Source organism: Pleurodeles waltl, chromosome 6 (assembly GCF_031143425.1).
Source record: "Pleurodeles waltl isolate 20211129_DDA chromosome 6, aPleWal1.hap1.20221129, whole genome shotgun sequence".
Taxonomy (NCBI): Eukaryota; Metazoa; Chordata; class Amphibia; order Caudata; family Salamandridae; genus Pleurodeles; species Pleurodeles waltl.
Genome location: NC_090445.1, coordinates 1,584,359,968 through 1,584,384,311, shown reverse-complemented (window position 1 = coordinate 1,584,384,311; position 24,344 = coordinate 1,584,359,968). Strand labels below are relative to the sequence as shown.

Sequence of the window (24,344 nt, the reverse complement as noted above, 5' to 3'; positions counted from 1 at the left end):
ATGCATAGAGGGAGGCATCCAAAAGCCCATGGAGATTTGGAGTGACTGTCTGCAAAGTACTAGGTACAATATTGCAAGGTTTTGTTCATCATACGGCTCCTCAGTGCGCACAAGGAGAATCAAATAGCTATGAACCAACCGAGATGGTTCAACTGCTTAAACTCTTTCATTCTCTGCTGATTTGGCAACCTGGCCACACACCTGACCCAGAAAGTTTTTTTCTACTGACTGTAATCTTGAATGTAGAGTGCAAGAATACTGTGGACAAAATATCAAGGGAAAAAATAACAAAAGTAAGTGCACTGACGATTTATACATTGTAAAGGTATATAGATGTGGAGTTAGCTATACATACTTACCTTTTGATATTTTGTCCCTTGACTTTAGTGTCCAATGATAACCTGGACTCAATATTCAGGAGCTACATCAATTTTACTTTTGTCTCAATTGCTCTGGGGTTCAATGTTCCAAATTATTTGCCATTCATCCAGCTTGAGAAGAATAATACCAAAGTGTCAAGCTTCTTCCTCAAGATCTAATCTTAGACTTGACCATCTCAGTTGTATTAGCTTTTCAGAATATTAACCATATCAGCCATTGAACCATTCACTGTGAGTGTGCTCTGCAGTGCTCTGATAAGCAGTTACTCTTAGCCAACTGCCATACCTGCTGTTTTTTGCAACCAAATGGTTATCATTCTGCCAGACAACTCCTCGAAAGTGCAGATTAACCTACCTCTGCACTTAACTCACTCCCTATGTGCTATTAATCACATAACTAATGCGGCATGCAGCCATCGAGAATCCTCTGACTTATGTTAAAAATTAGGGTGTTGTTAATTTCTTTTGAGTTTTTATTAATGTGACTTTTTAAAAAAAATATCTATGCTGTAAAATGTTTACTACCTTTTATGGTTATGAAAATATTGTGCTGAAAGCCATAATATAGAAAACAAGAAGATCCTCTCATTTTACATAGTTTGTTGGACCTACACTAGCTAGCTGTAACTCTGTTAATAGAAGAGTTGGATTCAAATATGGGCCAATCATGCTAAACATCTCTGCTAGCTTCCCTTTTCTACATTTCACTAGAGTTCTTACAGGGTGGCAAATGCAAGACCTTAAATTCACTATACTAAGTCATATCAAGTCATATAAAACATCAAATTAATGTATATAGTTTGAGGCGCTGAAACAGTCTGCAAATATCTAGATTGTTATTCCTGAAATCTGTTAATTTATGTCCTTCAAAATCCAGACCTGTACATTTTTGCTTTTCAAAAATAATCACCAGGGTAACAACAAGTAATGAAGATTAGACTTGAAACGGTGTATGGAGCTTCAGGGATCTTGCAAGCTATTGGGCAGAGTAAGCACTCCCTCTAACATGGCCATGGACAACTATATTTATGAGTACCTCTTGCGCTAACTTGCCCTATGGTCAGACAATGCAACCAGCTGACGTACATGTTAACTTGCGCTATCAGCAAAGCTGGTTTTGTAGTAGAAGATCAATAATGTGTGCAAGAAGTTTAAAAATAACTATCTAATTTATTAGGTCAGGAACAGCGTATTGGTCATCTAACTTATTTGTATTATCAGCTACTGGCAATAGAGTAGTAAGCATACAGTATAAAGTGTGGAGAACAATGCAGGTCAGTTTTAGACTTCAACCAATCAGACTGCAAAAAAACAAGCATTATTTCAGTAATCCATATGGCTCAAGGAAGATATATTTGTATTTATTATGTTAATTTATATAGCATTCATATTCAGATGCTGGGATCAGCTGCTTTAAGTATGCAGGAAAAAAAGTTCCTTTCCTTCTGTAAAGCTCTCTCTGGTGAATGCTCCAACTGTAGATTCCTCATCTGTATAATATCCGCAGGTGTCAAACTGGATCTAGCAGATTTTTCAGCAGAGCCCCTGCAGGCAGTAGGCAGCATTGTCTGGCTATGCGTCGACTCCACTCCGGAAGGGATGATTGGAGTCGCATTTAGGCACCACCGAGCCACTCCTATGCCAGTTTCTTTGTGGGCATCGTCTATGCAGCCCAAAAAACAACTGTTCATGCCAATATGGAGACCTCAGACTGATTGTCTTCCTGATGTTCTTTGGTGCAATCGATTAAAAAGCTCAGTGCTCTTTTGGGGTGCAAACAATGGAGTCTCTCTACTTTGTTCAAGGGGTGAGGTGAGGCAAAGAACATTATAAGTGTAATAGACTCTCCAATGTGAAAATGAGTCACAACCTTGGGTAGAAAGACTAAGTTCGTCCTCAACACCAGTTTGTCTTGAAAGAAGGTGGTGTAGGGTGGCTTGACTGAAACGGATGGAAACTTACTCATGGAATAAGCTTAGGTGATCATAATGAAAAAGTCTGTTTTCAGGTTCAGGAGTTTTAATGTACATCTGTTTAACGCTCAAATGGGGAACAGATAAGAAAAGTCAGGACGACTATATTAAGGTGCAACTGAGGTAACACAAAAGGATTTGATGGAAACATGTGGCCTGAACCTTCAATAAAACAAATCACAACCAGTGATTTCAACAAGGATAGCTGGTCTAGCAAATGCAAAAAGGCTGATACCGCAGACGGATGACCTCTAACAGTGCCTTCTGCAAGTTTTTGCTGAGCCAAAGACCAAACAAAAAGTAACACACCCCACAGACTGGTCTCCAATGGGTCTGTTCTACAGGAACTACATCAAGCCAGAAACTTGTCCCATTGTTCGGTGTAAACAGATTTTGTGAAGGATGTATGCCTGCCAAGATGATATTCACTACCTCAGAAGGGAGATCGAATACAGTTTACTTCTGTCAATCAATCATAACGTACAGATAGTAGACTAAGCAGACATGGGCGCAGGACCCTGGTCCACGGCTGAGACAAGAGATCCTTCTGAAATAGCAGTATGATCAGAGCAAAGATGCTCAAACTCAAATGTTCCTTGTACCACACTCTCCTGGCCCAATCTGGAGGCACTTGAATGTTTTGGGCTTGGTTGTTCCTGATCTTCTTCAGAACTCAGGGAAGGAGAGACAGCAGCAGGAAGGCTTACAGAAATCCTGTGCTCATCTATGCAGAATGAGTTTCAGTGAGAGCCCTTCTAGGAACTCCAAAATGCAAAAGCACTGAGACTGTGTGTTCTTGTAGGTGGCAAACCGCTCAAGCCACGGTTCTCCCGTTTGCTTGAAGGCACCCTGAGCCACATCCATGTTTTGATGCCATTTGTGATCTGCTATGCATAGCCAGCTGAGTTTACCAGCCCTGGCATTATAAGTCCCTCCTGGTGGTGTACAATCAGGAAAACGCTGTGATGATTCAGCCAGGTCAAAAGGCACAGGCCCTCTGGACACTTAGGTCTGGACCCCACCAAGCCCTGCTTGTAGCAATACCACATGGCAATGATGTTGTCCTTAAGGACCTGGACCAGCCTCCCCTTAATGGGCAGCAGTAAGGCTTCCAAAGGCAAGAGAATGTCATTGAACTTGATGTGGAAGTGGGTCTCCAACAGAGATTAGAGTCCTCTGATCGCCTCCACTAGATCCTCTCTCAAAAACTCATCAATTGAGTGGCAAATTAATTCCTACCATCACCATTATCACCCAAATCTGGTTGGCTCAGGTCAGAGTCCGATTCGAACAGTTGGAGTAATGGAGGGTGACTCCTTGGCAAAGGTGCCGTTTCGTCAGACAGAATGTGCAAATGCCAGGTGCATAACGACTAAGCACGGCTTTGGAGTCACACAGAACTATGAGACCAACGTCCTCCTCCGGCGTTGTTGGCCTAAATGCCAGAGAGGCAGAAACAGCATGGATCGTAGAGCTGGTTGTAGACTTGGTCCTGGAGTCGGATCTAAACTGGAATGGGTTCAGGAGGCACAGCCAACGCTGATGGAGGACTGGCCAGCAGTAACCAGGCTGGAAGCCCCCACTAATCCATGTAGATGAAGGTGCACCAGTGGGAGTCGGTAAGGTGCTGAAGATCCAAAGCATGGCCTCCTTAAACACCTCAATCTGTTGTGGCATCACCAACAGACTCGGAGATTCAATGTGCATTGAAATCAGGCCCGAAACTGGCTCCCGAGTAGAGGACCGAGAGCGAGACCATGGGAAACCTTGATGTCCTTGCAACTTATTAAACAGAGAATGGTGAGGCTGAGACAAGGCGCATTTGGATGTCTTCCACTTCTATTCTGATTTGGACTTACTCAAAGACTTTAACCACCACGACAAACTGTCAAATGACCAGCTCTGGGAGCAGGAACAGGTCCATGTCCTCGACTTCAAGTGGGACTGAGCCTGATGGGGCTTCCTGCAGTGCTTGGTGACAATCAACTTAGCTTTGTGTTCCTGGATCACCTTTGGGTTAATCAGGGCAGACTTCACACACAATGTGGCCTGGACTGGACGGCAGAGACACCTTGCAGGGATCGGTCACAGAAATGTGTTTGCAGCAGTCCCTACAAGGTTTAATCCCTGTAGTTTCTAGGAGGAGACATGTTCTCTTGCACACTGGAAAAAATAGGACCTAGCGCCGGATGAATGTATGAAGGCATGGAAAGAAACTGACATCAGAGCATTTGGGTGGTAAGTATATGCTTCTGAGGTAGTCAATTCTGGGGTAAAGCAGACCCAACATGGAACTGTAGGATGCCACCTAGTGGAGAGCAGGGGCTATACTGAAAAATATTTTGGATTCAGTCTGGTGCATGGGGATATTCTACAGGTGAGGAATCTGCAGTTATAAGTGTCTATTAGAATTACTTAAGGAAATGTGCTACAGTTCTACAAATCTGAAAAGAATGAAAGGGCGATCAGATACCATGTGGGAATGAAAGCCAGTAATAACCAAATCTGAGCTATTCTCTCTGCTTTCCTAAAGACTGACTCATGCTTAGTTGTTGGCCAACCTCTGTTTTAGGGACAAGAATGGCCGTTTCCTAAATCTCTGGTTGCTGCTTACAAACCCATCCGCGTAAACAAAAAAATCTTCTGGTGCAAGGTCCCATTGCAAATTGGAATGGAGTGAAGGCCTATGAGGTCTGTACCAAAACACTATGGAAAACAAATTGCATGTGGTTAAACTTCAAAAGCAGTCAGATCTGTGTCATGTTCTTCTACACTAGTCAGAAGGAAAAGGATCAGAGATCAAGGTGGCAGAAGGGAAGTGTACTGGACATGCCCTTTGTGACACAAACATTTGTTCCACTATCATATGCCATTATACTGTAGAACTGTCCCCCTACATTAGGCCTCATGAAAAGTGCACATATGCACAGAAGTGCTTAATGAATTAACAGCTTTGAACTACGACACAGGAATGCAGATAGGCAATGATACTCATTATGAAATACCTTAGAGTTAAGCTGATCTATTTTGTCAGCCACCTTGCTGACCGCCATACGAATCTCGGTATTATGCTGTCGAGCCTCAGTCATAAGGAAGGATGTGACATCACCAGATGCTGAAAGAGAAAGCACTAGCATCAGACACCAAGAAACTGCAGCACATTAAACACTTTACAGAAGGAAACCTTAGCAAATGTACAATAATGCAATAAAATATCCAAACAGAAAACCCATTCGACCAGTAGATCGGCCTTCCAGATTTTAGACTTTTCTTCAGATAGACTGCTTACTGAGCACAGGACTGGGTACACACTCAATGAGGGAATGTTCTGGGATCTTTGGTCCTAATTATTGCCAACCTGCACATCAAACAGAAAAACATGCAGACATCCAGGGCTTCACTGGTCACAATTAGCAATTTCTGCCTATTCAAAAAGTTCAGGTATCCAGCACAGATCACAACGTGTCAAACATAGATGTGATCTGTACTCATTTTAACCTCCTTTGAATTCCGGTTGGTAATCCAGGGATGATATGTCTGAATAATGTAAAGTAATCCAACACAGAAATTTAAACCAATAGTTCAAGGACTGAAATGCAGAGCAGTCACAATATTTTTAATATTCAGAGGCATAAAAAGGAAAATGTTACTTACCCCGTAGACATCTGTTTGTGGCATGTAGTGCTATAGATTCACATGCTTTGCATAAGTCCGCCATTTAGTGTTGGGTTTGGAGTGTTACAAGTTGTTTTTCTTCAAAGAAGGTTTTTGAGTCATGAGATCGAGTGACTCCTCCTCTCTGTGACTTTGGATCCTTTGTTAGATTGTTTTCCCGCAGGCGGGTGAAGTATAGAGTGTGTACATGTATATGTAGACAGACAGTAAAGCAATGAGATGTCCATGCAATGTATATACATATTTACAATATATTGTACTACAACGGCTACAGGCTCTCTAATAGCAGGAGGAGGGAGGGTGCATGTGAATCTACTTAACTACATGCCACAAACAGATGCCTACTGGGTAAGTAACATTTTCAGTTTGATGGCATATGTAGCTGCAGATACACATGCTTTGCATAGACTGTAAACCAGTTCCCTCCAAAGTAAGCAGTGGCCACCCTGTAGGAGTTGGAGTAGTTTGAAATAATGTCCTAAGTACTGCCTGTTCAACATTTGCTTGTTGGCAAGCTAACACATCTACACAGTATTGTTTAGTAAATGTGCGTGATGTAGACAATGCTGCAGTTTTACATATATCTGCTGTTGGTATGTTCCCTAAGAATGCAATTGAAGCTCCTTTTTTCCTATATATATATATGGAGAATGTCACTTACCCAGTGTACATCTGTTCGTGGCATGAGACGCTGCCGAGTCACATGCTGTGCATTATCCTGCCATCTAGTGTTGGGCTCGGAGTGTTACAAGTTGTTTTTCTTCGAAGAAGTCTTTTCGAGTCCCAAAATCGAGGGACTCCTACCCTTTCGGCTCCATTGCGCATGGGCGTCGACTCCATCTTAGATTGTTTTCCCCGCAGAGGGTGAGGTAGGAGTTGTGTATATAGTAATAGTGCCCATGCAATGGAGTAAGTATGTATGTACATAATGTGTCTAAAAGTGATATATATTTACAAATTTACGAGTTTTATTGACATATAATATATATAATTTTATCAACTTATAACGGCTACAGGCTCCCGGGGAGGGCGCATGTGAATCTGCAGCATCTCTTGCCACGAACAGATGTACACTGGGTAAGTGACATTTTCCGTTCGATGGCATGTGTAGCTGCAGATACACATGCTGTGCATAGACTAGTAAGCAGTTATCTCCCCAAAAGCGGTGGTTTAGCCTGTAGGAGTTGAAGTTGTTTGAAATAATTTCCTTAATACTGCCTGTCCTACTGTGGCTTGTTGTGTTGTTAACACATCTACACAGTAATGTTACGTGAAGGTATGAGGCGTAGACCATGTGGCTGCCTTACAGATTTCTGCCATAGGTATATTTCCTAGAAAGGCCATTGTGGTGCCTTTTTTTCTAGTGGAGTGTGCCTTCGGTGTAATAGGCAGGTCTCTTTTTGCTTTAGCATAGCAGGTTTGAATACATTTTACTATCCATCTGCCAATGCCTTGTTTGGATATTCTGCATGAGGTTTTTGAAAGGCTACAAACAATTGTTTTATTTTTGCGAAATTGTTTTGTTCTATCAATGTAATACATTAGTGCCCTTTTGATGTCTAATGTATGTAATGCTCTTTTGGCTACTGAGTCTGGTTGTGGAAAAAAGACTGGGAGTTCCACAGTTTGATTTAGGTGGAACGGTGATATAACTTTTGGCAGAAATTTGGGATTTGTGCGTAGAACCACTTTATGTTTGTGTATTTGTATAAAGGGTTCTTGTATAGTAAATGCTTGTATTTCACTTACTCTTCTAAGAGACGTGATAGCTATTAGGAAGGCTACTTTCCAGGTTAAGTATTGCATTTCACAAGAATGAATGGGTTCAAATGGTGGACCCATGAGTCGAGTTAATACAATACTGAGGTTCCATGAGGGAACTGGTGGTGTTCTTGGAGGTATGATTCTCTTTAGACCCTCCATAAATGCTTTTATGACTGAGATTCTAAAGAGTGATGTTGAATGTGTAATTTGCAGATATGCAGATATTGCTGTAAGATGTATTTTAATGGACAAAAACCTAGCTTTGATTTTTGTAAGTGTAATAAATAGCTTACAATGTTTTTTGTGGACGCATGTAATGGCTGAATTTGATTATTATGGCAGAAATAAACAAACCTTTTCCATTTATTTGCGTAACAATGTCATGTAGTAGGTTTCCTAGCTTGTTTAATGACCTCCATACATTCTTGTATAAGGTCTAAATGTCCAAATTCTAAGACTTCAGGAGCCAGATTGCTAGACTGAGCGATGCTGGATTCGGGTGTCTGATTTGTTGTTTGTGTTGAGTTAACAGATCTGGCCTGTTTGGTAGTTTTATATGAGGTACTACTGACAGATCTAGTAGTGTTGTGTACCATGTTTGGCGAGCCCAAGTTGGTGCTACTAGAATTAGTTTGAGTTTGTTTTGACTCAATTTGTTTACTAGATACGGAAGAAGTGGGAAAGGGGGAAAAGCGTAAGCAAATTTCCCTGACCAACTCATCCATAACGCATTGCCCTTGGAGTGAGGGTGTGGGTACCTGGATGCGAAGTTTTGGCATTTTGCGTTTTCTTTTGTTGCGAATGGGTCTATTTGCGGTGTTCCCCAGTTTTGAAAGTAGGTTTGCAGTATCTGGGGATGAAGTTCCCATTCGTGTATCTGTTGGGGATCTCGACTGAGTGTCTGCCAACTTGGTTTGAATTCCTGGGATGTATTGTGCTATTAGGCGAATGTGATTGTGAGTCGCCCAATGCCAAATCTTCTGTGCTAAGAGACACAGCTGTGACGAGTGTGTCCCTCCCTGTTTGTTTAGGTAATACATTGTTGTCATGTTGTCTGTTTTGACAAGAATGTGTTTGTGGGCTATTAAAGGTTGAAATGCTTTCAATGCTAGAAATACTGCTAGCAGTTCCAGATGATTTATATGAAGTTGGCTTTGTTGAGCATCCCATTGTCCCTGTATGCTGTGTTGGTTGAGGTGTGCTCCCCACCCTACCATGGAAGCATCTGTTGTGATTACGTATTGAGGCACAGGGTCTTGGAATGGCCGCCCTTGGTTTAAATTTATAGGATTCCACCATTGAAGCGAGGAGTGTGTTTGGCGGTCTATCAACACTAAATCTTGAAGTTGACCCTGTGCTTGTGTCCATTGTGTTGCTAGGCACTGTTGTAAGGGCCGCATGTGTAACCTTGCGTTTGGGACAATGGCTATGCATGAAGTTTCATCACAAACCTTACTTGATACTGTTGATTTGGGTGCATGCTTTGTACTATGTTTTGGAATGCTTGTACCCTTTGTGGACTTGGAGTGGCAATCCCTTTTTCTGTATTGATTGTTGCTCCTAAGTATTGTTGTATTTGACACGGTTGTAAGTGTGATTTTAGGTAGTTTATTGAGAACCCTAGTTTGTGAAGGGTTTCTATGATGTATTTTGTGTGTTGAAGACACTGTTTCAGAGTGCTGGTTTTTATTAACCAATCGTTTAGGTACGGGAATACGTGTATGTGCTGTCTCCTGATATGTGCAGCTACTACTGCAAGGCATTTTGTAAATACCCTTGATGCTGTTGTTATCCCGAATGGTAACTCTTTGAATTGGTAGTGTACTCCTTGGATTACAAACCTTAAGTATTTTCTGTGGGAAGGATGTCTGGGTATATGGAAGTAAGCATCCTTGAGGTCTAATGTAGACATGTAGTCTTGTTGTTTGAGCAAGGGAATCACGTCTTGAAGTGTCACCATGTGAAAGTGATCTGATTTGATGTAAAGGTTTAGTGTTCTGAGATCTAAGATGGGTCTCAGTGCTTTGCCCTTTTTTGGTATTAGCAAATACAGGGAATAAACACCTGTTCCTTTCTGATGGTTGGGCACTAGTTCTATTGCCTCTTTTTGTAATAACGCTTGGACTTCTAGTTGTAATAGATCCAAGTGCTGTTTGGACATGTTGTGTGCTTTTGGAGGCACATTTGGTGGTAATTGTAGGAATTCTATGCAATAACCATGTTGGATAATGGCTAGGACCCATGAGTCCGTAGTTATGTCTTCCCAATTTTTGTAAGAATTTGTGAGTCTCCCCCCCCACTGGTGTTGGGGATTTGTGACATTGGAGTCACTGTTTAGTTTGTGGGGTTTTTGGGCTTTCGAATTTTCCTCTTGTTTTAGGAAACTGTCCAACCCTATATTGACCCCGAAAACCTCCTCTTTGGTATTAGCCCTGGTATGTGGGTCTAGCCTGTGAGGTTGAAGGTTCTGTGCTTTGGGCTCGAAACCCCCCTCTAAAGTGTGGCTTCCTAAAGGTGCCTCTGCTCTGTGGGGAGTAAAGCGCGCCCATGGCTTTGGCCGTGTCTGTGTCTTTCTTTAGCTTTTCTATAGCTGTATCCACCTCTGGCCCAAACAACTGCTGTCCATTAAAAGGCATATTAAGCACAGCCTGCTGGATCTCTGGCTTAAATCCGGAGGTGCGTAGCCATGCGTGTCTCCGAATAGTGACTGCCGTGTTCACTGTTCTGGCGGCTGTGTCCTCTGCGTCCACAGCCGATCGTATCTGGTTGTTGGAGATACTTTGGCCTTCTTCCACCACTTGTTGTGCACGCTTTTGAAACTCTTTGGGAAGATGTTCAATGAAATGCTGCATTTCGTCCCTATGAGCCCTGTCATATCTTGCCAATAAAGCTTGGGAATTGGCAATACGCCATTGATTGGCTGCTTGTGTTGCAACCCTTTTCCTGCTGCATCAAACTTTCGACTTTCTTTGTCGGGTGGTGGTGTATCTCCAGAAGTCTGTGAGTTTGCCCTTTTCCGGGCTGCCCCTACTACCACAGAGTCATGTGTTAGTTGTTGCATGATGTAGACCGGGTCCGTAGGGGGAGGTTTGTATTTCTTCTCCACCCTAGGTGTGATGGCTCTGCGTTTGACGGGGTCTTGAAACACCTGTTTTGCGTGTTTTAGCCTACCTGGTAACATAGGCAGACTCTGGTATTGGCTATGTGTTGAGGACAGGGTATTGAATAAAAAGTCATCCTCTATAGGTTCTGCATGCAGTGCTACATTGTGAAAAGTAGCTGCTCTGGACACCACCTGCATGTAAGCAGTACTGTCTTCTGGTGGTGATGGTCTTGCCGGGTAGCAATCCGGACTATTGTCAGATACTGGTGCATCATATAGATCCCATGCATCTGGGTCATCCTGGCTCATCCCTGTATGTGTTGGTGATTGCATCATTGGGGGTGTTGCAATTGGTGACAGTTGTGGTGAGTGCTGTGGCGATGGCTGTGGCGAAAAACGTGGTGGAGTCTTTTCTTTAGCCACTTTTGCTTTTGGCTGTTTTTCTGTCTCTTGGAAAGCGAGTTTCCGTTTCATTTTAATTGGGGGAAGAGTTCTTATTTTCCCTGTGTCCTTCCGAATATGGAGCCTTCTTTGTGTATAGTCTGGCTCTCTCATCTCTAATTCTTGTCCAAATGTATGGCCTTGTAGTTGTGATGAAAGGCCTTGTTCTTCTGAGTATGAGCTCTGTTTCGGCTCCGAGGCTGGGTGTTTCGGCACCGGAACCTTTTCCACAGTCTTTTTCAGCTCCGAAGCCACCTTTTTTGGTTTCAGGGTGCCGATATCTCGGTGCCGAGTTTGGTCGGAGCCAGTATCTCGGTGCCGAGTTTGGTCGGAGCCAGTATCTCGGTGCAGAGTTTGGTCGGAGCCAGTATCTCGGTGCAGAGTTTGGTCGGAGCCAGTATCTCGGTGCAGAGTTTGGTCGGAGCCAGTATCTCGATGCCGAGTATACTCTGTGCCGGTATCTCGACCGGAGTCGGATGTCTTCGACACGTGTGTGCCCTTTTTCGGTGCCGATGGTTGGTCACCGTGCTTATGGGTTAAGCCATGGCCTGCCGGCGGTGGCGTCCCCTGGGCTTTCATTATCTTTGTGTGAGTTTTGGCCGGGGCAGTTTTACTCACGGTTTGTTGCCTCGCCGGCTGCTCACTTTCGGCCTCGTCCGAATCAGGAATGGAGAAAGTCTCCTCTTCTTCGACGTTGTGGTGTCCTTCTGGCGTCAACGCCATTTGAAGCCTTCGAGCTCTCCGGTCCCGTAGCGTCTTCTTCGACCGAAATGCCCGACAGGCCTCGCAAGTATCCTCATTGTGTTCGGGAGACAAACACAAATTACAGACCAAATGCTGGTCTGTATAAGGATACTTATTGTGGCATTCGGGGCAGAAGCGGAATGGGGTCCGTTCCATGAGCTTGGAAGACACACGCGGTCGGGCCGACCAGGCCTCGCCGGGGAGTGGAAGCCCCGAAGGGCTACCAGAGCTCTTCTTTTGTACGGTGTCGATCCGCTATTACTAGCCCGATACCGAACGCAAACAATACCGTAGAATTTTCAGAGATTTAACTAACTTTCCGAACCAAAACACGGAGCGAAGAGGAAAACGTCCGAACCCGATGGTGGAAAGAAAACAATCTAAGATGGAGTCGACGCCCATGCGCAATGGAGCTGAAAGGGGAGGAGTCCCTCGATCTCGTGACTCGAAAAGACTTCTTCGAAGAAAAACAACTAGTAACACTCCGAGCCCAACACTAGATGGCAGGATAATGCACAGCATGTGTATCTGCAGCTACACATGCCATCAAACATATATATATATTGAAGTGATCCTAACGTGTTAGATCTAGGGTATGCAACCACACAGTAAGTAAAAGAGAGAGGTACAGCTCAAATTTCATGAGACGCCAAAAAATAACCAAATCTCTCCAAAACATTGGTCAACTGGCCACGTGTGACAAAAAAACAACAAAGTGACCAGAGTAAATAACCAAAGTGCATAACCAGGGGTCATGCTGTGATCCAGTCAACAGCAAAGCCTAGTCCTGACAGAGACAAAGAGTAAATACAGTTAAAAGTTCACAATATTTACCCGATATGAAACATGATTCGGTAAATAAGTTTTATGTCCCAGGGTAAATCAGAAACCAAGCTATAATGATAAGAGAAGACGTGAGATTCAAAGAGTTACTATGTATAAAGTGGCTCAGATGTGGCATAGGCCACCCTTATTAGTTAATTAGTTAATACTTTTCAAATGTAGAACAGAAAATGTATACAACCTGTGGCAATGTAATTAGTGTTTGGCACGGCAAACAAAACTTCAGTATGGCCGTGCAATACTGTATCCCAGTTGAGAGGCCATGATAAGCCTATTAAAGGTAAAGACTAATATAAGTGCCTCTATTTAAAGGTTAAGAAAACACAGTGCTGGACGAGCAGGAATCGATCTCACCTTTTTTTCACTTGTCCTCATACGTGTGCAGTAGCATGCAAAGTGAGCTGGCTCATAAAACTTTGGAACCAGGGGTGTTGTGAAGCCACAGTGTTTAAAAGAATAGCAAAAGAGAAAGGACTTAAAGCTTCCCTCTTATCCAATGCAAAAACAAGCAACTATTTTGAAACATATGCCTATAAAACCAAGACAATGTATGTCTCCATTGAAGTTGCAAATGTTCAGCCAATGTATAAAAGGGCAGTAATTGGAACCATATAAAAGGAGCAGTATGTGAACCACATGAAACTCTACAGATAGAACGATCCATGGTGTAAGCATAATTAAGGGAAAAGTAAGGGCATTGTGTATGCGATACAATGGTTGCTACGATAGAAACTGATGTGAATTAATACTGCCCTGAAATCATTGTAATTGGAAGGTCAAAACTAAGGCATAAAGTAATATGGAGTAAAGAAAACCAGGAGGTGGAGAAAACGGAGTGAAGCCCCAGTGACAAATTATCCTCCAAAAGCTATGAGAGTGAAAACGTGAGCAATAAAGTGCAAGCTTAGATACACAGTAGGACAATGTAGGTGAACGCATATAAATGCAATCTAGAAGAACACATGCTGTGCATGATATGTTTTTACAAAGATGTGTTTTTTATAACTTACAACAAAATTCCTTACAGAAAACATATTGTATATAGAACTGTACAGAATTGGCTGAAACTGAAAAGATAAAAAACTGAAAGTCCATCAAAAGACAGAAGAACTGTCGCACCTCAGTGTCAGTGAGGTGTTCAAAATTATTAGACAGTTTGGTTACCAAATCTACTCTAGATATTGAAAATCAGACAAACTCATGTACCAAGAAAATGCAAGGATAGAGTCCAAGTATTGAAATTATAATACTTGCATAATGTCAAAGTGTATTCAATTAAGTTTTATAAAAACACATGTAGATCCTTGTACACATTCAGTCCCAGGTATATGAACTGGATGATCCATTTACTTTCAAGCTGTCTTAGGGCCATAATCCTATCACTTCCTCGAGATACGGGTTCAATGACTACAATACCATGAAACTTGATTTTGATCATTACACAATGTTGCTGTGCCGTGTTGTAGTGAACGGCAAGTGGATAGGTGCAGTTATCTTTTCTTATAGCCCAAAGTGTTCTTGAATGCATTCCTTAAGTGGTCTCATGGTGCTGCCAATACAGATGTTGTTGCACTGACAAGCAATACATTACACAACAAACCTAGTGTTACAATTGATACATTTCTTAATGCTATACTATTTGCTTATATTATACTGGAAAGGTCTTGTCTTGAGTAAATTGACATGTATCACCATTACCACATGGAAAAAAAACCTTAGGTGGTGGGAGTAACCAAGTGTTAGAAGCTGTCTTCTGGAAGCTGTGACATAGTATGTCATGTAATGTCCTACCCCTACTGTGTGTAACGACGGGTTTCTTATCAATATATGCCTTGTGTGTACCAGCCATATGCAACAGGTGCCAATATTTACCCAAGATCTTGTACATTTTACGGCTCAAGGGACTGTATATAGTAATGAATCTCAACCTATTGTGCCCCTTATTTTGTTTTCGGATTGTATGATATACTAGGGTCTCTCTCACGTTGGATCTTCAAAATTCTATTTTTGGCACTCAAGTGATCTATCTTACATTCCATTTTGCAGAGTTCTGATTGGAAAGTTGAATCCTTGCTACAATTCTGCCTTAGCCTGGTCATTTCCCCTAAAACGCAAAGCCAGAATTTGAGAATGGGGTGAGCACTGGTGGCATGCAGAATTGCATTACATGCTGTAGGTTTTCTATATACCTTTTAACAGACTTTATTCCCTTCTATGAAGAACGTAAGAGCTGGAAAGTTAATTTGGTGTCTATCAACTTGGTGTATTGTAAGTGTTGTTGTATTGTACAAACAGTGCCAGCACCTGATACATTTAATATTTACTCAAGCAGCACACATATAACTATAATTCAGGCTACTTTAAGACGTGCAGTTTTTCTGGCATTGCCACCATTTTATAAGCATTACGAGACATGTCAGCATCCAATTAAGTCAATTTGCCACTGAAAGAGCAAGTGTCGCAGCCACACTGGGGGAGGCTTGATAGTACAATTAAAACAAAGGCATTGAGAAAATCAGCAAATATCCCTAGTAAACAATAAATAGCTTAACATTGTGTGTGGGTACTCCACAGTGCCTTACATTACTGGATTAAATGACGATATACAATGGATGAACTTTCAGCCTTTGAACACAAAGACTGTGGGAGTTTTAATCTGCTTATTTAGCGACTGTCCTTAACTAGGCACATACCTCCTCATGTCATGAATGTGTCTTTTCATCCTGATGTAGAGTACTTCTATAATCGCTCATTACTTCACAGCATCATTTCAATAACATTACTTACAGTAGCATTAGTATATGTCCAATCATTTTGTGATATATAACATTGTCCTTCCATTCTATTAGAATCTGGTGCATTATAGGTCTTTCCCCTTTTTTCCAATTTGGCACATAGCGGAATTTATGTTATTGCAGCAAACAGAATCAAGCCTCTCACACTGTCCTGGCTTTGCTGTATAATATACCAACAAGCGCTAGGTTTGGACAAAGTTACAAGTCCCTTCTTTGTCTCTAAAAATGGGCAGCTCTAGTGCTCACTCTGCTTTGACTCTGTCGAGACACCGACAAAACAAACACTCCTTTGGGACATAGTTATGAGTCCCCTCTCTGCCTCCATGAATGGGCGGTACTACTTCTTCCACCTGTGATCTCCCGGGCTTAATGTTGCATTCCGATAGGCTGCCCCATCTGTGTCTTTCTTTTATACCCGGCGACACACCCAACCTTTCACTTCCGGGTTTGCGGCCGCAGGGTAGGTCTTGAGGCTGGGGCTCCATCAGGTAAATGTAAGTATACCAATTTTTCACTTATTAATACTTTGCTCCCCCTGCTTTTGTCGACCCAATTTGCCCGATGGAAAGCATTGTTCCTCTACTGCCACCATCGGCGATTAAGCTGGATCAATTTTTTTAGGGGTCTCCTCTTTATATCGCACTCCGATGTAAGTTAGACTGTGATTCCCCCAGAGCGGGACGCGCTTTGTCGGGCGCATGTGCATACCTTGTTCCCACTCTGCCGAATAAGCGGGACAGAGTGTTTAGAATCTCTTCTTACATTGCACTTTGATGAAAGTTTGTGTATAGGTCCGTGACCAGCATGTTCGGTGATGCAAAGGAAAACCGTAATTTAGGGTTTGGTGTCACCGGGTATGCTCTGGCAGGTAGAATTAATAACCCATCTTGGTTACCTTCCCATTGTTCCTTCATGCTATGCTTTGTTTTGATTGGTTACTCTTGGGAACTTGTTTCTCATAAGTTCCCTACTCCTGCTTTACATATACTCACGTGGTCTATTTTTACAGTACCTCCCGCTGTCTTTTACAAGCCTTTTTTTCCAAGACACTAGCTCGTTTAGGCCAATGTGCCTCCCATGGAGCTCCCTATCATCACTCCCCGGGTACAATGGTGGACTAGCCCCACCATACCATCTGGGTCTTTACCATGGATGGCAGCCACTATGACATTCTACATGAGTTTATCTTGCTCATTTACACCAGCCCATCTTGTGTGTTATGAACAGTGGCTATGAATTTATTTTCACAAACCGCTTGTCGATACAAGAGATTATTTATCTCTTATATTAACCTGATGTGGATCTATTTTCAGTACAGCAGTTTATGCATGATGCCTTGTATACATAGGCTTGGACAATATAGGCGTGAAACATGTCGACCATCATCTTGGGTAGAATGATTAATTTCTCCCTTTTCCCCATATCTTCTTTTTTGGCAGAGTGGAGGAACATCATCTCCTTTTTCACTCCCCTTGTTTTTAATCTTGATCTAGACCTCTCACATAAAATAAACAGACTATAGGTAGGGTCTAGAGCCAATTTTAATTCACCCTCTCCAGCTTTTCAATTCTCCTCGTAGGACTGCATCTACTACACTCAACCTCAGCAAAGAGCCCCCTTCAGGGGTCCGCCGGACATTGCAGCACCAGTCCGACGAGGAGCAGGCCCTTTGATGAAGCATGACACCCACTGGGTGTGTGAGGGCTCTGACTTCTACTCTTGAGAGTGCCCTTTGGATCTGTGGTTTTCCCTGTGGAACATTGTACATTATGTATCTGTACTCCACAGTTGCTCCTGTTCCAAAACCTACCCACACAATATATCGCAAATGGGATTTATTCATGTTACTCCTACCCATAGAGAGGGTCTCCAGGAAGGACGTGGAATGTGGAAGGGCTCATGCAGAATTCCCTAAAGCACTGTGTTTCCAGAGTATGTGAAAGCTGCATTATGAAGGTTTTAAACACATTATGGACCTACCTTGGAACTGTGGCACCTGTGGTAGCTGTGATGGGTACATGTGTCCCATGGGTTGGAGCTGGGTTGTGGTAGCAGAACCTGGCTGATAGGCATATGCCATTCCCGTGTATGGCTAGAAAAAAGAAATATTTACTTGAGTTTGGTCTAGTAATCATAAAACATTTTTATTCACACTGAGCAAGCCATGGTTTGTGGTGGTAAGCCAGTTAAATATACACAAGCTCCCTTCAACATAATATCAAACTTACATCTATATACACTACCAAGACCGGAAATGGCACAGAGTGGGAAAGCTGTGGCACAAGAGGAGTAGAAATAAATAGGGGAGCTCATCTCTTGTGAGTTAAAATGTACACTAGACAATAATTAATTGAGACAGATGGGCACAAAATACCTCACCATACCTGAAATGCTGGTGCAGTGCCTGGAATTGTTGGCTGTGACTGGAGTGTTGCGACTTGCAGTAGAGCAGCAGAAGATGTCTGGAGTCCAGATACCGGAGGCTGGGAGACTAGGAGAAAGATCACAAGGCCAAGTTATTAGTAGCTTTATGTTTACAACACAATTAGTCTGCAGCGGCAAGTCTCCGGAGAGATGTAAATAAAATATTTTATTCATCATCTTTCCAATGGAAGGCAAAAAAAATCCTTGCATACTTATTACTACAAAAACAACTGTTGCTTTAATTTAGCTCTTTGACGATCTGTGCAATCATGCAGAGCCTGTAAGAAGACCCACTGGCAACTGGTAGCGGTTCAGAGGCTCAAGCGCAGGTAGTAAACTTTCCTTAGAGGATCTTTGGCATGGGTAGTCCTGCCCACCATCCTTTAGAAACATACTGATGAGGAACCTTACTGGCTGTTGGAAATGAAGATAAATCTGTTTTGTCTGTTATTTATATTTCTACTTGTTTATCCATCTACTATGATTTCAGTATGTTTTATGCACCTTATTGACGATTTGTTGTGTTTTGTATGTGTTAGAACAGCACCTTGAAGCTTGTTTTACCACCATGTTTTGAGCTTTATAAATTTAATAAACAGAATAAGATTTTGGATACATTGTCTCCACCTCTACACAACCACATCAACTATACAGACAGTGCTGAATTATTAGGCAAATGAGTATTTTGACCACATCATCCTCTTTATGCATGTTGTCTTACTCCAAGCTGTATAGGCTCAAAAGCCTACTACCAATTAAGCATATTAGGTGATGTGCATCTCTGTAATGAGAAGGGGTGTGGTCTAATGACATCAACACCCTATATCAGGTGTGCATAATTATTAGGCAACTTCCTTTCCTTTGGCAAAATGGGTCAAAAGAAGGACTTGACAGGCTCAGAAAAGTCAAAAATAGTGAGATATCTTGCAGAGGGATGCAGCACTCTTAAAATTGCAAAGCTTCTGAAGCGTGATCATCGAACAATCAAGCGTTTCATTCAAAATAGTCAACAGGGTCGCAAGAAGCGTGTGGAAAAACCAAGGCGCAAAATAACTGCCCATGAACTGAGAAAAGTCAAGCGTGCAGCTGCCACGATGCCACTTGCCACCAGTTTGGCCACATTTCAGAGCTGCAACATCACTGGAGTGCCCAAAAGCACAAGGTGTGCAATACTCAGAGACATGGCCAAGGTAAGAAAGGCTGAAAGACGACCACCACTGAACAAGACACACAAGCTGAAACGTCAAGACTGGGCCAAGAAATATCTCAAGACTGATTTTTCTAAGGTTTTATGGACTGATGAAATGAGAGTGAGTCTTGATGGGCCAGATGGATGGGCCCGTGGCTGGATTGGTAAAGGGCAGAGAGCTCCAGTCCGACTCAGACGCCAGCAAGGTGGAGGTGGAGTACTGGTTTGGGCTGGTATCATCAAAGATGAGCTTGTGGGGCCTTTTCGGGTTGAGGATGGAGTCAAGCTCAACTCCCAGTCCTACTGCCAGTTCCTGGAAGACACCTTCTTCAAGCAGTGGTACAGGAAGAAGTCTGCATCCTTCAAGAAAAACATGATTTTCATGCAGGACAATGCTCCATCACACGCGTCCAAGTACTCCACAGCGTGGCTGGCAAGAAAGGGTATAAAAGAAGGAAATCTAATGACATGGCCTCCTTGTTCACCTGATCTGAACCCCATTGAGAACCTGTGGTCCATCATCAAATGTGAGATTTACAAGGAGGGAAAACAGTACACCTCTCTGAACAGTGTCTGGGAGGCTGTGGTTGCTGCTGCACGCAATGTTGATGGTGAACAGATCAAAACACTGACAGAATCCATGGATGGCAGGCTTTTGAGTGTCCTTGCAAAGAAAGGTGGCTATATTGGTCACTGATTTGTTTTTGTTTTGTTTTTGAATGTCAGAAATGTATATTTGTGAATGTTGAGATGTTATATTGGTTTCACTGGTAATAATAAATAATTGAAATGGGTATATATATTTTTTTGTTAAGTTGCCTAATAATTATGCACAGTAATAGTCACCTGCACACACAGATATCCCCCTAACATAGCTAAAACTAAAAACAAACTAAAAACTACTTCCAAAAATATTCAGCTTTGATATTAATGAGTTTTTTGGGTTCATTGAGAACATGGTTGTTGTTCAATAATAAAATTAATCCTCAAAAATACAACTTGCCTAATAATTCTGCACTCCCTGTAGATGTGGCCATAAATATCAGATAAGCTACAATCATCTGTCAACTATTAACAGAACATGGGATAACAGCCAGTGTGAAACTTTAAGTGGTTAGGCAGGCTAAGGTAGGTGCCACTGTAAGATTCCACAACGGCATTATAACAGCCCAGATGTGATGGCATCGAGCCGCATATAGGAATCACCTATTTGCCATGAAGTTAGTTTTATCTTGCACTTGTCAGAGCGGAAAAAAGTGGATCAGTAGGAAAAATTTTGAAGATACAGAGCGCCAAACCTTTTTACAGGTATTCCACTCCAAAGAATGAGAAAGAGGGAGAGCATTACCAAAGGTAAGTAACTTATTCTTCTGAGGGATATATCTTAATGCAGTTACATAATCTTTAGAATATGTACCCAAGCAGTACCTCCCAAAGCGTGGAGGGTCTGAGGAGTGAGCCCATACCAAAATGTCATGCAGAAGCGAACATGTAAAAGGGCACTCTGCACACTCGACAGTGGAGACTGTAGTGATTGGTGATTATCTGCACAGATGCTATTTAGCAGCTTGGCTGATGTGCTGTACAGAAACACCCACTGTCAAAGCCCGAATTCTGAACACCAATTTGTCACCTAAGAAACTGGTGTACAGAAATTGCTCTGATGGCACCTACAGTTCACTCACACAGTCCACAGAAGTTACAGCAATAAGAAAAGCAATTTTGAGAAACAACAGAGATCATCTGTGCATGGGTTCAAGCAGTGTGCATAGCAGAAATGTAAGGGCTAAACTAAAGTCCTAAGGAGGCATAATGAAGGTCTTCAGTTCAAAATATGCATCAATCCTTTTAATAATCTCATCTCAACAGTTGACGTATATAAAGAAGGAGTGTCACTGTTTTCGATGTGTGGTTCTGGAATGTTTAGGTTTGGTTGGTAGTTCACAGTCCAATGATGTTGGCATCTAGAAAATTATAGCTGTAGGTGCTCTTTGCTGATGTTGCTGTCCTCGTTTATATTGAACTGAATGAATCATATTTATTATCTACTTTCCAACTTGTTATGCTCCATTTCATTACAACAGTCAGGCAAATATAAAACCACAGTGTGGGTAGACATGTAACCTGTATCTGTGCCCACTGCAAAACCTTGTTGGGCCAAAGATGAAACAAACAGAACATCAGATAACGTGGTTGGAAAAAGATCAAGCTGACTCCTCACAACAATCAACAAATTTCTCCAAATGCCCAGAGTAGATGGATTTAGTCAAAGTGTGTTTAGTCATAAGAATCACATACACTACTTCAGCAGGTGAGTCAAAATTACTCAATTACTACTGCTCAAACTCCATGCATGGAGGTATTTAGTGTGGAGAGATTTGGGTGCAAAACCTTGCCCTTTTGAAATCGATGTATTTCTCAAGTGAAAGTCAATCTAATTAGGGATGCAAGGAAGATATTCTTTAATATCTTCAAGTATCAAAAACAATTAGGAGATACTTTCTCAATAAGGAAAGTTTTTTGTGGAAATAGTCTAGCAGTCTGAATGGAGTGGGGCACTGACCAAGCAAATCAGGCCACCAGGCAGAAGTCTATTAAGAAGGTTTTCTGCACTAAAGACAATAACAAGCCCACAGTTTGATGTTAGATTTACATATTCTGAATAGAATATATCCAGTGCTGGAGCTTGGCAATTTGTTGAAAGTGCCAATTTGATTTCCTCAACTGTGAATTGGGGTCAGAATCAAAACTTTGTTTTATGGCACTTTGATTTCCCTGATTTCCTTAAACAGAATGAACAGTCTATAAGGATATGAAGAAGCTGTGAGAAAGCAACTCCCCTACCACGTATGCCAATTACATGAATTATATATGCACTGGCACTGCCTTGTGGACCATAAGATCGACTCAGGCACCACTTGTGTTGTGTTTTTCCATTTAACTGTAGAGATGTAAAAGGTACAAATGAGACAAACAAGCAGGGTTTTTCTGTAGCAGCCAGACTACTGGTGTACAACACATTCTGCTTAAATGTATGGACCCATGGAGGGATGAAGAACATACACACCTATAGGAATACCTATTACACAATGTAATGCATGTTACCTTGACTAGGAATCTGTGGAGGCATCATATGGCTCAACTGTACACTAGGGTGGACTGGTGCTTGCCCCACTGGAGGCGTAGTTCCATGGTGAATATTCGGGTCCTAGAAAAAGAGATCACACATTGGTCAGACAGACCGTATTATCGGCCAATGCAATACAAGGATATAATTCTTCATCAGTCACCCTCACTTTTTACTCTCCTTGTCTTGCTTCTTATCTAAGTATTCAACAATTATTTTACTTTATAATGTTTGCCTTCAATCATAATTACTGATCACAAGCTAAAACAAATATAGAATGCTACTAGAATTTCACAAAGGCAACTGGAGTGGAGGCCCCTGCAGAGCACAGGCAGAATGTATATGTCTGAGAAGTATCCATGTATAATTCACTGATTCATAGTACATCACAGACATGAATATTTTTTTTTAATACAATAAAATCATTCACTGATTCATAGTACATCACAGACATGAATATTTTTTTTAATACAATAAAATCCTGACAAGAGCATTGACCTGTACCGGTGGATGACTAGGGCAAGAATTAGATACATTTTGTTTTTCTTCCAAATAATTTCTTAAAGGTCATGTATTAGCACAGTGGTAGAGACTTTTTATGATACTTTTTTTTAACAACATTTATTCATTCATTCTTTATTACATTAAGGCAACCTGTTGAAAAAAGACTGGCCTGAAGAGCTCAGTTTGGCCCGATTCATAGGTGTTTGTATTCTATACTCAATGTTGGGTTTCAGCCATTCAAAAGCAATAATGCATTGGTCCTTAACTACTGGTGGTCCTTCTGACCTCAGACATTTGCTTAGGTCATTTGAATCTTGGCTGGATTATCTTGAAGGAGTTTGCTGATTTCAAGATGCTGGTTGTCAGTAATGAGGCATAGTTTCTTTAGATTTCCAACTTTTCCTTTCAAAGTACAGAGAATTTGATACCTGGTTGTACTGGGAGCCATGTATTGTGCAACTGTGTGTTTTAGGCACATACTCTTCCTGGTTCTCTGGTTTTAAACTTGGAAATATGGTCATAGACTTAGATTATGAGTGCCTCGTTTACTATGTTGTAATAATGCAGCAATACTATCAGAAAGGCTCTTGCTACTGTCCATCAATAACAATTTGGAGGTGCAACAGAATCTTTTCAAGCATCGACAAATTCAAAGTTAATGATTGTGACATATTTCAGTTGAATGTGTTATATGGGAAAATACATAAATGTAGGTGTTTAACTTTTGTGCGGGAGTAGTAGCTAGTTCTGGTGTTGGTGAACAACTGGAGGGGAGCAAGTTGTATTATTTGCTTCCCATCCCAGGGATTTCTGTTTAAGCTCCAAAGAGCAATAGGTAATTTATATGCAACTGTCAATTATGTAATTATGTCATACCTTTTCTTTCACTTACATGCCCCCTCCACTTGTACTGTTCTCACCTTCTAAAGGTGAGGAAGGTTAGGGGAAAGGGCATGACTTTCAGCGTGTGGTCTCCTCATGAGGGGGACACGACCTGCAACTCATTTCACTCCGCTTCACCCCCCCTCCCTTGTGTGTGTGTTCTAAGCACCGTAATAGCTACACCTACACACAACATTTAGAACTTCTTCTTTTGTAATCCTACACCTTACTCTACACTTTACTCCTCCATAACGTCTTGCCTTCTACTTTTACTGAGTGCATGAAGCTGCCATCTGAAATCAACCTGTTTCTTCCCGGTGTCATTCTGTTTTAACACTCGTCAAAAATAAGCCCCTCCTCCACTCGCTTAACATGCTGCTAGTATTATTGCATTTAAAATCCGCATTTAATGTGTTTGGCTACACAAATTATTTTCTCCTTTTTCATGAACAACCTTTTTTTAATTTTGTGTCACACTTTTTGACTTTATATTTTGCTAC

The 24,344-nt window shown here is 41.8% G+C and overlaps 1 protein-coding gene across 2 annotated transcripts in view; it reads right to left on the bottom strand.

The window, feature by feature from the left end:
* Positions 1-24,344, bottom strand: part of FKBP15 (FKBP prolyl isomerase family member 15) — a 353,417-nt gene that overhangs the window by 180,439 nt on the left and 148,634 nt on the right. For both annotated transcript variants that reach the window (XM_069241370.1, XM_069241371.1), the window contains exons 13-16: positions 22,437-22,539; positions 18,103-18,209; positions 17,699-17,810; positions 5,359-5,468 (exon numbers count right to left, since the gene is read on the bottom strand). In XM_069241370.1, the coding sequence (XP_069097471.1) occupies positions 5,359-5,468; positions 17,699-17,810; positions 18,103-18,209; positions 22,437-22,539 (432 nt within the window). The remainder of the gene's footprint in view (positions 1-5,358; positions 5,469-17,698; positions 17,811-18,102; positions 18,210-22,436; positions 22,540-24,344) is intronic.